At 44.3% G+C, this 14,732-nt stretch overlaps 3 protein-coding genes across 3 annotated transcripts; 2 read left to right on the top strand and 1 right to left on the bottom strand.

Moving 5' to 3' along the window:
- Window positions 1-5,598: 5,598 nt before the first annotated feature.
- On the bottom strand, window positions 5,599-6,870 carry J4E87_010078 (uncharacterized protein; the record flags this gene model as incomplete). Its single annotated transcript, XM_049381652.1, has 1 exon — window positions 5,599-6,870. The coding sequence occupies one exon, from the start codon at window positions 6,868-6,870 to the stop codon at window positions 5,599-5,601; it is 1,272 nt and encodes a 423-aa protein (XP_049228648.1).
- A 524-nt stretch (window positions 6,871-7,394) lies between these two features.
- Window positions 7,395-8,336, top strand: J4E87_010079 (uncharacterized protein; the record flags this gene model as incomplete). The annotated part of the gene is made up of 1 exon (XM_049381653.1): window positions 7,395-8,336. The coding sequence occupies one exon, from the start codon at window positions 7,395-7,397 to the stop codon at window positions 8,334-8,336; it is 942 nt and encodes a 313-aa protein (XP_049228649.1).
- A 3,849-nt stretch (window positions 8,337-12,185) lies between these two features.
- Window positions 12,186-13,534, top strand: J4E87_010080 (uncharacterized protein; the record flags this gene model as incomplete). Its single annotated transcript, XM_049381654.1, has 4 exons — window positions 12,186-12,335; window positions 12,387-12,496; window positions 12,647-12,993; window positions 13,041-13,534. 4 exons carry the CDS (start codon window positions 12,186-12,188, stop codon window positions 13,532-13,534), a joined length of 1,101 nt encoding a protein of 366 aa, XP_049228650.1.
- Window positions 13,535-14,732: the final 1,198 nt, after the last annotated feature.

Below are 14,732 nucleotides of genomic sequence, written 5' to 3' on the forward strand. Positions count from 1 at the left end.
ATTACTAATAGTATTAGCTTTATTAGTAATAGTCTTCTTAGGCTTAGGCTACTTATAAGGTTAACTATAATCTCTACCTAGAACCTAGATAGAAAAAGAAGTAGTATAGAAAGTGTAATAATAAGGTTTTCTAGTTAGCGTAATAGGCTTAAGAACACTAGTAGCTAAACTACTATTAGGTCTAATAGAAAGTGTAGTGTCTAGAGTAGGCTAGCTAGTAAATAGATTAGACTTCTTAGATTAGCTCTAACTCTTAGAGATAGTTAATCTAGACTTATTATTACTCTTACTAAGAATCTTTAAGTATAGTAATAATAACTAAATATAAAGCGCGCTAGTAGAAGTAGAAGTAGCCTTAGTATTAGAAGTCTTCTTAGGTAAATTATAGCTAAAATTCTTTAGGCTTAGTTAGAAAGCTAAGTTATAACTAGCGTTAATATTACTTAAATAGTATCTATACTAAGTAGCTATACTATTACTAGCCTAGGTAAATAAGACCTTATTACTCTCTTTAGATATAGTAGTTAGCTTCTTACTAGCTTTAAGATAAGTAAGAACGCTCTTAGAGAAACTAGTAATTATATTAGAAGTAACTATAGACTTAGTAGCTATAGTAGACTTAAGACTACGTCTTACTACTTAGGTCTCTAGAAGAATATATTAGTAAAGATACTAGAAATAAGAAAGTAAGTATCTAAAGAATAGTTAGTAACTTACTATAAAAAAAGTAAACCTAATAATTACTATACTTTAAGTAATTAGTATAAACTCTACTCTTTATTAGCTAGCTATTAATATAAACCTAGATATACTAGCTAAATATCTTTCTATAATTTAATAACGTACACTAACTATAGATAATAATCTTAATAAAAGAATTCTTAACTAAAGAATTAATTATACTAACTAACTTAGCGCTAAAGTAATAAAATAGTATAAGTACTTCTATATTAGAGTTAAATAGCTAGCGCGTAGACTTATTATCTAACTAAAAGAATTTACTAATAGTTATTTCTAGATTAGCTAAGTAGAAGTTACTATAAGCGTTAACTTATATATTAGACTAATAGCTTTTCTAATTAGTAGCTAGAATAGATAAAGAAGGTCTAAGTATATATTCTACGCTTTATAAGGTATATAAGTAATTCTATATATCTATAGTAAAGCTAAGAGTAATAATATAAGCTTTCTAGTTAATTACTAATAAAATAAAAGATATTAGAATAATATTTAGTTAAAAGGCTCTAGAGAAAAGAAAAGACTTATACTAGATAATATACTAGTTATAACTAGAGTTAAAAGTTTTATACTTATATAACTTTACTATATATATACTACGTCTACTTTCTTTAATAGCCTTAGTTAGAGTAAAAATAGAAAAGTATAAAGACTTACTCTAGTTCTTCTACTTCTTAGAAAGATAAGACGTAAGTATCTAAAGAGCTTTTATTAAAGACTTAAGAGCTAACTTAGGCTAAAGATAGCTAGTAGAGTTAATATTATAGATAGAGAAGAGTAGTAGAGTAGTATTAGGTATATTAGTTATAATAGTATTAGTTTAGCTAATACTAGCGCTAGTCTTAGCTTTAATTAAGAGTATAGTCTTAAGTAGAGTAAATAGAATAAGTTTAGCTAATAGCTATTTAGGCGCACGCAAAGGTTAAAATAATAGTATAGTATTATTACTAGTACTCTTAGTTATAAGCTAAGTAGTAATAGTAGTAGAATTATTTATAGTCTTAGGCTTAATAGTTATCTTATTAGTAAAAGTTAGCTTAAAAAGCGTAAGCGCGCGCGTAGTAATAGTAGTAGCTTACTTAGCTATAGTAGACTTAAGAGTAAATATAGTAGTAGAGATAGTAGAGCTATTATTAGCCTTAGATATAATAGCTAGCTTAGTAGTAAGCTTTTAAGTATAGAGAGTAGATATAGTAACTAGTATAATATCTATAGTAGCTAACTTACTCTTAAAGCGCTTAGGTAAAGCTATAGTAGAAAAAGAAAGTTAAAGTAAAGTAAAGTAGAAAAAGAGAAAAAGATAGAGAGAGAATAATAGAAGGTTACACGCGTAAAAGTAGAGTTAAGAGTAGTAATTACTATACATAAAAAGAAAAGTTATAATATTATTATTTTAATAGTCTAGTTACTAAGCGCTAAAGAGTTCTTAAATAAAAAAGTAGAGTAACTAGTATATAGATTCTAATAGTAGTGTAGTATGTATAAACCTTCTAAAATATCTTTATAAATATACTAGTAATATACTAAAGATAATAGAATATCTATTAGAGAAAAAGCTAATATTATAGAAAGTTAAGCGCTAAATAAGTAAGCGCTATAGAAAAGTAAAGATTAAACTTAAAAAGAATATAAATCTAAGCTTAAGAGATTATTAGCTACTAATATTAAAAGTAATTAAGATAAAGTTTAGAGTATACTAGAGAAATAGAAGAAGAGGCTATAGGCTAGTAAAAGAAATTAAATTAAAATAAGAAAAGTAATAGAGAAAGATATACTAGAATAGAAATAGTCTAAAAAGATTTTATATTTAAATTTCTAAGTAAAAGTTTAGCGTATAGTATATTTAGATTAAGTAGATAGAATCTAGTAATATAATAGGTAGAAAAGAATGTCTAAGAGCTATTCTCTCTTTTATACTTAAGAAGAAAAGAAAGCCTTCTTCTTAAGTATAGAAGAGATATAGTAGTAAAACTAGTAATATAATAATAGACTAAATAGCTATTAGGCTTAAGAGTTAGTGCACTAAAGAAAGCTAGGTCTAAATAGCGTTTAGATAAGAATAATAACTAGATATATATATATATAATATAATTAACTATATTAAGTACCTATTCTAATAGAGATACTTCTAATTACTCTACTATAATACTTAAAAAACTATTTATAAATATTTTTTTATCTTTATTTAATTTTTTATTAAACTAACTAAGAATTCTTTTTATAGTACTAATTTATAAAACTATAGTATTATAAATAAGCTTAAAGAAAAGTTTTATAGTTAGTACTAGTTTATATATAAAAGTATAAATATAAATAGCTTAGACTTTTAGTATATTTATAGTAATAAAATTAATCTAATCTATATTAATAATAAGCTTAAATTAGTAGAAGAACTTATATATATTAGTAATAAAAAGTTTCTTAATAGTAAGACTAATAAGAGAGATAATTAATAGCTTTACTCTAAGTAAATATATATATAAAATAGTAGTAATAAAAGCTTTAATAGAAGTTTTAATAAAAGCTTTAATAGTATTAATAAAGTAGCTTTTTATATATTTTAAAACACTTTTTAGAGTATCTAAAATATTAAATATTATATTATAAATAATATTTTATTTTATAGCTACTAAAATAGCCTTTAAAATAGTTTTTTTAATAGTTTTTCTTTTAGTAAATATAAAGTAGCTTATAAAATTTTTAAAATAGTAATATAGTTATATAAAAAGTAATTAATATAGTAATAATAAAGTAACTTAGTAGAGCTTTTTTATAAGTAAAGTAATATAACTAGTAAGAGATTAGTTTTATATAAACTTATAATTACTTAGAAAACTTATAAATTATTTAGAAGTATATATTAATATAGTAATATAGTATTTAGTATTAAATATAAGCTACTTATATCTTTAATCTTTAGAGTTTTAAATATTATTATTATATAAATATAAAAAATAAAAAAAGTACACTTTTACTAAGATTTTAGTATATATATTCTAACTATAAAGCTTTAAAATATATTACTTTATTAGTTATAAGCTAATAAGTGTATATAATTAAATTATAATTCTTTTATAAAGTATTTAGTATTATAATCTTTTTATAAAATATTAGAATAGCTACTTTATAAGCTAAAAAAATTTAAAAGCTTTAACTATTTTAAAAATAGTAGTACTAAAACTTTAAGCTTTAGCTTACTTAATACTATACTTTTAAAAGTAAGTAAAAGATTTAGTTATATATTTTTTAAAGTACTAGTAATAGTTTTTACTTTTTTAGAATTAGTAGCTCTTTAAGCTATAAGTATTACTACTTAAGATTTAGATTTCTACTTAATAATATTAAAGAAGTTATATTAAGTTAAAGTTAGATTAGTTAAGGAAGAATTAAGAATTAATCTAGAATTGATCTAGAATTGATTCTCCCTAGTGGGCTTGGCATGCCATGTCTCGGCATGCCCTTGGTCAGATGGCCTGCATCCTGCCGATGCCACATCTCACAGAACAAAGGATACGCAAAACAGGTCTTCGGGACCGCCGCCTCGTGCCACAACATGGCCCTCGCCGCAAAACAACACAAAGGGGGTTTTGGCTATCTGTCGGCACCTGAGCCTGTTCCAAATTCCCGGGTAAATGGTAAATGGCACCTGGGATGCATATTGGCATTCGCGAGAGCGGTCGCAAGTCTCGATCTAGACTCCGCCTCCGCCAGCTTTTGCGGCCCTGCATATATTATGACTTTTCTCTCTAATGTAGGGATATTTCTGCGCTGCGCCAATGAGGAAGGAGGGAAGGTGGTATAGATAAATTATGTTGCGATGCGCTTGTCGAGAATATGTTCCGTTCCTGCCGCTTGCCGCTTGCAGTGGGAGGTCCACGTGTTGCCTTTCCAAGGTTTTCTCGCCTGGTACCGTCTTGTTACGCGAGCCACGCCCCAGTTCCCACGACCAAGCGCGACATAGATAGATTAATCTTCGTGGTTTTCTGCCACGAGGGCGGGCACGCGGGGAACCGGATTATGTGTCGTACGGCAATATGGAAGATTGATGAGGGCAGTAGTAAAGTTTGGGAACCGAACTAAGCGCGGGCTAGGGTGCGAGATTAGTTGATTTGATGGGCAGAAGTAATTGCTGCTTAAGAACGCGCTGGTTTGTTTTCTTCGGTTGTGTTACTTGCTTCTTTTCGCTGTTGTTTGTGTCGATCAAATACCTAGCTTTCGGGACTCTTTCGTCGCATTTGAGGAATCTCGCTCAATCATTCGTTCGGCACTTGTATCGTATTCTCGAAACATCATGAAGCTCTCAGCTATCATCGCGGTTGTTGCTGCGTCAGTTGCGCTCGCATCGCCCGCTGCAGTACGTCAACTCATCCTATTTTAAGACATCACGGACTAATCACCAAAACAGGTCAGTCTCAATCGATCCGTCAAAGAGATCAGGAATGCAGATGGAACTACCGCAGCGGTTTCCTGCATCGAGTGTCCCTGCGACGGGTTTCTTGGGATATGCAAATGCGTATGTATTAACGATTGAAGACCAACGATGAGGATGGGGATAAGGCTGATGAAGACAGATTCCGAATGGATGCTGCTGCATTACTTAAACAGGAACAGGGCTGATGGGGTTGGGTGGGTTGGGTGGCATGTGCATTATCGGCGTTGAGGATTACTATATACAACATGGCGGAACTGTTTTACAGGTACAGGAAGTGAGGATGATGGCTGAGCGGAGAAGACCAAGCGATGGTGGATGCGAAAAGTCATGAGATGCCACAGATAACAACTAGGAAAGAGAGGGATGCTCGCGCATAGTATAGATACCTTCATCCATCAAAAGCATCGACCAGACTCACTTTTCCATTCTCATCTCGACCCTCCTGCCTCAACATTCTTCTCCGCCTCCTCCCTCTCCTCCTCCCCCCTAACCCACCTCCGAAACCCAATCGTCATAATCCCGCCAATCGCCACCTGAAACGCCTGAAAAATAATCGCCGGAATCTGCATCTTACTCTGATCCACGGGATCAATATTAATATACATAACGCTCGTAAGCGGGACCACCATCGCCAGCGCCTTGGCCGGACAGCAATAACAACAAGCAATCACATCTTTCTTCGGGAGCCACATAGTGGCAGCGACGAAGCAGATAGCCAGCCAGATGAAGTAGAGCGCAATGGTGATGAAGACGATGAAGATGATATTGGAGGGTTTGACGGCTGAGAAGGCGCCCGAGGAGAAGGCTTGGTCGAAGGTCTGCCATACCATTGTTAGGAGGGCGATGGAGGAGAGTTTCAGCAACTTCCACTCGAAGAACACCTTTTTTGTGGGCGCGGGGAAGAGGCGTTGGACGATTTGCCCGAGCAGCATGGGCAGGAAGAGCGAGAGGCCGAGTTGCATGAAAACGCGCTGGTATATACCCGCGTAGCCTGATCCCCGTTGCAGGACTTTGCTATACCAGGATCCGGTTGAGAGGTACATTTGCAGGATTATCGGTGTGAGGAAGGGACACAAAAACTGCCCGATTACCGATTGCACGACTGTGAGGGCTGCGTTGCCGTGGGCTTGCCGCGTCATGACAACATTACTAGACATCGTCGTCGGGGCACTCCCAACGAAGAGAAACCCGATCAAGAGCCACGGGTCCATGAAATCGGGGTCCCGGGCACACAGGCTGACGATGGCGAAGGTGGCTGCGGAACAGACGAGGTAGCATTGGAGTTGCACGAAGATGTGTAGTTTCCAGCGCATGTAGTTGGTGAGCATGACCCGCGTGTCTAGGGTACAGCCGTTGATGAAGAAGATGACGGATACGGCGAGGTAGGTGATTACGGTTCGTTTTGTGCGTTGCTGCGTGGCGGGGACTTGGACTTGGGAGGAGAGGAGGACGACGGAGGACATGGCGAGGAGGAACCATTGGTCTTTGATGAACCATTTTAGGACTGAGAGGGCTTTTGCGCGTTTGGGTGACTTCTTCTTGACGGTTGATTTGTTCCCTTCTCTTGTGTCGGATGTGTGAGCTTCGAGGGGCTCACTAAATTTTTGGGACTCGAGAATTGGTGGTCCAGTGTTGATTGAATCCATATTCGTTGCTTCTGTAATGCGCTCTTCTGGTATCGTTCCTTTGTTGCCTTCCATAGACGACCGGCTTGATGGTGTCGCCGCTGTCCCCATCTCGATTTCGTCATGTTTGTCCATCGAGGCTGCCATTTAATATATGCCTAGAAGATTAGCTATACTACTCAAATCTTGCATGCACGCGTCTTGGCCTCGAGATATGTGACTCTTCGGTAATATGACGGGCCTAATCATGTAGCCGATTTAGCGCATGCCGACGCGGGAAGTCTACCCCAATGACGCGGGGGCGGGTGAAGCCGGGATCCTGCCAATGCCTTCGCGACGCGACTTCTGTACATCGTGAAGGATGATACTGGCGTGCCTTTATAGATCATACGGTTTTTGTAGGTTGAGATGAGGGAGGAGGAGGACGCAAAATGACGATGCGGCCCGGTTAGTCAGCCCAAACAAAGAATCCCCCGCCATATCCACCATCGATGGAGTGCGCGGCACGGCGCATACAGTCCACCACGCCGCCTTCCGCTCCCACAGCATCCCATCCACCCAGGCTTCCAGCCACCCGTCACTCGCTTCCCCGTCTCCCAATGACCTTCCCTCATCCCCCCGATGCCGATGCCGATGACGACTCCACCCGCAAGCTCATCTGGGCCCACGTCTACCGCACCCTCCTCCAACACGCCCACCCCGACGCGCGCTTCAACCACGACTACATGTCCTTCACCCCCGACTTCCGGGGCTCCTCTTCCGCCATCGACCGTCTCGTCTCACTACCATGCTACAAGTCCGCCGCCGTAATCCTCATCACCCCCGACAACAGCCTCGAGCAACTACGATACCGGGCCCTGAAAGACGGGAAGAAGGTGCTCGTCGCTACATACCGACTGCGCAGGGGATTTGTGCTGTTGCATCCCGGCCGGATACGTGAGGAAAAATACGAAATCGCGGCGTGTCTAGACGGCATGGAGAAACCTGGGATAGGGCGTTCGGTGTCGCTGGCGCAGATGCGGGATGAAGTGCTCCGGGTAGACCTATGCGTAACGGGCGGTCTGGTGTTCAACGCGCAGGGCGTAACGATCTGGGAAGGGCATAATCTATTCGAGATACAATATGCGCTGTTATCGGACCTAGGTGTTTTACACCCTTCGACGCCTGTTGTGGCGCTTGCGCATGACTGTCAGGTCGTTGATGAGGCGGCGCTGGGTGTGGAGAAGGTAACAGTATCTCCGACGAGGAAGGGAGAGGTACAGTGTGATTTTGTTGTTACACCGGATGCGCTGTATGAGATTGAGGGTGCGGTTAAGCCTAGCAATGGTGTAGATTTCGACGCGATAGATCCCGAGGGTGTGGAGAATATTCCGCCACTGCAGGAGTTGAGGGGGATTAGGATGATGGAGGGGATTATGCGGAAGGAGGGGTTTGTGGCTGAGAAGGTAGATGGGGAGGGGGTGGGTGAGGGGAAGATGAGTGAGGAGGAGCAGGTGGGGGTTAGTATTGTGGATAGGCTGATGCGGAGTTATAGGGCGTAGTAATTGAGGATTGTGATGATGTTCATGTGTGCGAGGTAGGTCGACAGAACATTTGGAAGGGATTATATTATCAGGCTATAAGACTGCCTGTAGAAGACAAAGCGGAAGCAACGTACACGCTCCGAGGCGGATGTGAATATCAAACGCCACCGCAATGAATAAAGCCACATGCCACTTTCCTCCATATTTTGCTTGTGAGGACTTTCAAGCACATATAGTTTATACCCTCTCCTTCCAACACCCCACCCCAGTAACCCTCCCCACCTTCCCCCCATCAACCAAAACCCTCTCCCCACCCATCCTCACAACCACCCCTTCACTCCCCCACCCCAAACTCGCTTTACACACCACATCCGCATCATCCCTCTCTACTGCCCCTCCCTGCAGATCCATGCCCTTCTCTACTCCAAGTATCTCGATGGCCTGGACGTGTTCCGGTCGTGTGCTTAGATCGAGGGAGACATCGATGGGTATGTGTATCGACCATGCGTTGTTGGATGTTGATGTGGATATTTGTGGGTTTTGGGATGAGCCGAGTGTGTAGTGTGAGGGTGAGCCGATGAGGGAGAGGGTAACGAGGGGTAGGGCTTCTGAGTGTTCAGGCGAGGGTAGTGGGGAGGCGGCTGTAAAGGCGATGAGGCCTGCGATTGAGAGAACGGTCTTCATGGTCTGCCGTGTTGATGCGCGTGTAGTCGCAAGTTGACGTGTCGCTGTAAGCCGGTCTCGCAGTGCGTTCGTTTGAAGTGTTGAGTGATACTCGGTCCGAAGATGTCTGTGATATGGTATGTAGCACACAGCGTGCGCCGTACCTCGCACTCACTTCTTCATATACAAACCCTCTCAACCACGCCGCAAAGTCTCCACCCCGCACGAAACATACTACCCGTGGCACAGCCGTCCTCCAGCGGTTGCGTAATCTCAATCCACCAAAGGGAAACACCTACGCCACAGCCGCTGTCACCCACACGGCATTCCTTCGGCGGTGCAATGCGGAGAATTGTCTGGCGACGTGATTGGGGCGGCTGCGGGACGTAGCCGCTAGGATTTTCCGGGGGCCTTCGTGTTGGTGAGTGGGCGGGCGCGTCGTCGTGCCTTGATGTGCGCCCGAGACTGTGCCGCATTGGCGCATGCTATGTACATATGCGTGATATGCATTCGCATGCATGCATAAGAAAAAAGCAAATTGCTTATCTTGGGAAAAGGAGGGCGGAGGATGCGAAGAAGCAATCATGGAGGTTGTCGCATGGACTTACTACTCCAAGAAGCGGATGCTTGTGTGTTGTGCTATCTGGAGATAAGAAAGTGAGGATGTGCCGGAAAAGCAATGTGGTGATCTTGGTGGGCACATGTCAATAACCGGTCCGCAAAGAAGGTAATAGCTCACTGTTGTTCAGCCGTAACAGCAATGCAACAGTGCAGCCCGATCCCCTTCGGAGTGGGTGGACTTGGATTGGAGGGTGATGATGTTCATGTTATGCTTCTTGTGTAGACCATTTGTTCGCGTGTGTATGGATACCTCGTTCTGGTACAGCTTACAAGATCGGCAGTTCATTTGATGATGGGTTGCCGTGTCTTGTTCGGGTTGTGATATTCGCCTCCTGATTTAGCAGCCGTGGCAGCTGCATCAGAAATCGCATTCGGACTAGGCGACGGCAAGGCCTCCAGTATGTCCGCATGTTGAATGTCGCCATTATTCCAGTATCTTGATAACGTTTGTTGCAGTACATTACCTGCCTGCTTCGGTTGTTAGGCCTCTAGCAAACATCCAACGAGTTCCCTGGTTTGAAGCATAACGGCCGCCATCGCATATACGGATACCAGGACGTCGGACATAAGCGCGAACTAGACACCAGAACCGCAAGTTCGTCCGTTACCAGAGCAGGTACCGACTCACATTTTAACCAAAGTTTGTTGCCATGACTGAACCTTGCGAGCGTCGTCCAGAAATGTTCAAGATTTTCACTCAACCCAGTCAACCATAGGATCGTTGCTCCCGACTGCAAGGGTTGCACGAATGCGGCGATGGGGCGGCTCGACGGTGGGTTCAACAGGCCAAGGGTACGAAGAGTTCTTCGTCGCACTCGCAGGGGAACACCGTTTTACTCTCCGAACTCCAATACACGGTCGCCACTTTGGAAGCCGGAATTTTTCCCCAGGAGTCTGCTCCGCCGGACGCCTAAACCTTCGTTGGGAGGCCTTGGTGAGCGTTCCTCGGCAGTTTGAGACGAACTTACCAAACGGGAAGAACGTTGAGCTGAGACCACTGGCTTCGAGAGGACCGGACGGGCGTGGCATCGGGAGATAAACGGTTGCGGAGTTGTTTCCAGGAATTTGGAAGTGCTGTGCTACCCTGATGCATGCGACGCTCATGTCGCCATTGTTCTGTGGATTCGGGGCCCACATATGGAATTCTGATCGCTAGGATGGTGCCTGCGAGACTCATCGGCCTGCCATCCAGCGTTACCCGCGTTGGCACGCAATCCCGATGCCTGTTTGTCGAAATATTGAAGCAGACGTCGTCGGACAGGCAATTGACAGGCGTTCGGACGACTAGCCGTTGTTGTATATCAGATCCCAAGTCCGGGTTTCAGTCGCGAACTATGGTTGTTCGTGCGACGGACTCTGCATCTAGGGGACGATAGTAGCGTTGGCGATGATGCAAGTCCTGAGCTAGATCCAGGTTCTTCAGTGCCTACAGCAAGTGCCGATGCCCGCGACGACGAGTCAGTCCGCGCACTAGATACTCGTGAAACCCTGCAGACTCAATGGGAAGGAGCCGAGGCACCTGAGTAATCTGGCGACAGTCTTGAGTTATACAATTGAACGTCAAAAGCCACAGTACAATGAATCTATCATCGTGGAATGGCTGGCGGTGTCGGCGGACTCTCGCTCTCGCAAACCTTCAGTGGGGCTCCACGCAGGTTCAGGAACCGCCCGGCTAGCGGTTACAAGTTCCCGTCTTTAGAGGTGCAGAGCACTTCCTCATCGAGAGAACCGGCAGTCAGCGTAGAATAACTGAAACCAACGGTTAAAGAGATACTGCGCGATGATGCAGCCGATCAGCGGCAGCAAGTGGGAGCTCCGAGGAGTCTGTGAGGTTGAGTGTTGACTCTTTGGCTGTCAGTGGGCGTCGGAGCTAGCTGGGAAGCGGAAGGCACGGAAGACGCAGCCCTTGCGAGATTTTCGGTGACTAATCCCCTTCTCGGCTAGCCTTCACGTGGCCGGTGAACATCGCGAAACTCCTTCGAGCGGGACGCATCTAGGCACCGCCAAAAGCAGGACAGAACAACCACTGCCGTTCCCCAAGCCGCGCTTTTGAGTTTCGCTACTGCGAGCTGCCTTCCAGCCATGGTGGCGTCCCAGCCTATGCGAGGTACAAGTCAGCGATGAACACGAGGCTGCCCAGCTGCTGCACATGTGTACGCTGATCTCCTATCCCCTCCGTCATGTCCCTATTTGAGTTCAATGAACAATTTCGTTTGCGGCAGTCAACACTACTGCCGTCAGCTTCTACGCGTCCCCGTGTGCCCTGTCAACGCATGAACGACTTCGCCAAATCCATAGTCCCGTGTCCGAGCTCCGCGGGACAACGACCCTGTTGGTAATGGTCGCTCCTTGAAACGGACCAGACCCTGGAACGAGTCCTGGGAGCCCGCCCGCAGACCCACTTCACTCGTGGCGGCACCCATTATGCGGTGTCTTCTATAGTCTCCACCCTGCTTATTCGGTCAAGTGTCTAGCTGCGTAAAAGATCCTGAGCCCCCCCATTACCGACCGAACGGTGTGCTCATTCTGGGGCTCCTCCTCGCTGTATGAGTGTCCACTGCTTCGTCAATATACCACATCACAATGGCTATTCCCAACAGAGGCCCCGAGCTGCTCGCAGTCAATATCGCCTTCGTCACCACTGCTGTTCTGGCTTGTTGCTTGAGGATATATGTTCGCCTCTGTATGGTCAAGGCATTTGGCCGAGATGACTATTTGATGGTTCTCGCAACTGTAAGTGTATATTAATACGATAACCGGGTCCCGATCTGACTAGGTCCTCAGCTCTTCTTCATTTCTTACACCACATCGTCTTGCATCGGCATACACTATGGAACCGGAAAACATCATCGTGACCTGCCCATCGAGGGTGTTCAAAATGCGAAGCACGCGTGGTACTTTTGCTATCTGTTCTACTCCATCTCCATGATCTGTTCGAAGCTGTCCATTGGGTTTCTTCTCCTGCGGATTAGTATTCGAAAACTGCATACATGGTAGGCAATCAAACGAACTGGACCTGTGACAACGTTGACCAAGTGTACCAGGATCATCTACAGTGCCATGTGCGTCTCGATCATCGCTGGAGGCACTTTCTTCTTCGTCTGTCTCTTCCAGTGCTACCCAATCTCATACATGTGGGACCGCACTTCGCAAGAAGGAAAGTGCGTCGACAACACAGTCATCACCGCTCTCGGCTACGTCTACAGTATCTTCAGCATCATCACCGACTTTACCTTCGCTATCATTCCGGGATTCTTGGTGTGGCACTTGCAGTTGAAGAGGAGGACCAAGGTTGCTTTGATCCCGTTGATCACCATGGGTTGCATCGCAAGTGCTGCGGTCATCGCGCGCATGCCTTTCGTTCACTACTTCAACTCTCCTGACTTCCTCTGTAAGTCTTCCTACCGCCGCTTATTCAATAGGTACTAATGCTGTCAGGGTCCACACTTGACATCGCCATCTGGTCGTCCGTTGAACAAGGTCTCGCCATCACTGCCGGTAGCCTTGCAACACTCCGCCCATTATTCTTCATCGCCATGCACAAGCTCGGTCTCTCTACACGCCCAACTGGAGCCTACCGTCCGTCCGCATACGGCATGTCTGCCCCCTTACCCGGCAATGCCGCTGGAAACTCCAAAGCCGACAAGCTCCGTCCCGACATGTACAAACTCTCCGCCACCGTACAAACTCGCACTTCCGACGACGAACCTGTTTCGAATTCGAACAAATGGTACGGCGGAAAGGCACCACCAAACTCAAAGAAAAGCACGCGTGTAGACAACTCCGACAACGATAGTCAAAGGAGTTTGAGGATCAAGAGCGCGAGGAGCAGTGCGGAAGAGGATCACTTCCAGAACGGCATTATGGTCTCCAAGTCATTTTACATCACGGATGAAGAGCGGGGATCGGTTTTGTCTGCGCCTTACAGATGATGAGTTTCAGCAATATACCCACTTTCAACATTTTCCATTTGTCATCACGAAGACATGCGATGTGCCCTACGTTGCGGAGGAGATATTTGCCGCGTCGGCAAGTTCCTCTTTGCTTCGGGTCCAGCTGAAACGGAGTACCGTGAACGAAATGACCTCAATGCCGTCTCCAAACAACGGTGGTGAAGGCGTTCACACACTCACGGTCGTAACCATGGTCGACATCGTCAACGACACAGATATATCCAAGCGCCCCGGTCCCACCACCACGGTCCTCCCACGTGCGCGAAGAAGCAAACCCCACAGCCGCACTCCACCACGAAAAAAGCCCATCGTGAACCCGAAAAAAGTATGCGAACGACCTGCCTCGGCAATCGCAGTTACCGAGCACTGCGAGAAAAAAAAGGCCAGGTTCGTCTGACTCTCTGGGTTCGTCTGGAAGCACACCGCCCCACAGCGGCTCGAGTCTGGGTCTTTACTTGACTCGGATATATACCACGGCAGGGAAGCGACGACACCAACTGCCGCATCACGGCTCACGGCCTTTTATCTTTGTATACCCCCATCCCTGTACATTAGCAAAGAGAAAGAGCGACATGACATTTTTAAATACCCCTGTATATACTAGTAATGTACTTAATAAGAAACACTAAGATTATTCTACGCATGTTGCGACATCCATTTGCGGCCCGGGTAGTCTGCTTGACGTTGACTATCTAGATGCCATGACGACGAAAAAGATATCGCGATGCGCTACCTCCAGGCTAGCTTTTTTGTCTCAAAACACTAAGGTTGACTTGTTTTCAAAAAGAACACATGGTTATAGGTTTGTCGTTACAAAGTCCACAACTGCCGCAGAGCCTCAGACCACTTCAGCAGGGGAGGGGAAGTAAGCTTACATGCAGCGCCATTGTTCCTCACTATGATTGTATGACACCGCCAGACATTCTTCTGACCGCCACTGTCGTCTCACCATCACGCCATGTACCGGCATCACCTTCGCAATGATCTTCGCAATGCTGTATCACTTACCCATCCCATCCCATCCTCCCTCCGCCACCAACTCCCCCATCGGCATGTCCATGTCTATCTCCATCGCAACCAAAGTTGAAAGGACACTCCGCCGAACACTACCCGACCGGTGACCGTCGCACCACGCCTCCCAACCGTCCATCTACAAAGTCTCCACAAAACAACCCTT

The sequence above is a fragment of the Alternaria ethzedia genome (assembly GCF_023757985.1).
Source record: "Alternaria ethzedia strain BMP 0044 chromosome Unknown scaffold_42, whole genome shotgun sequence".
Lineage (NCBI taxonomy): Eukaryota > Fungi > Ascomycota > Dothideomycetes > Pleosporales > Pleosporaceae > Alternaria > Alternaria ethzedia.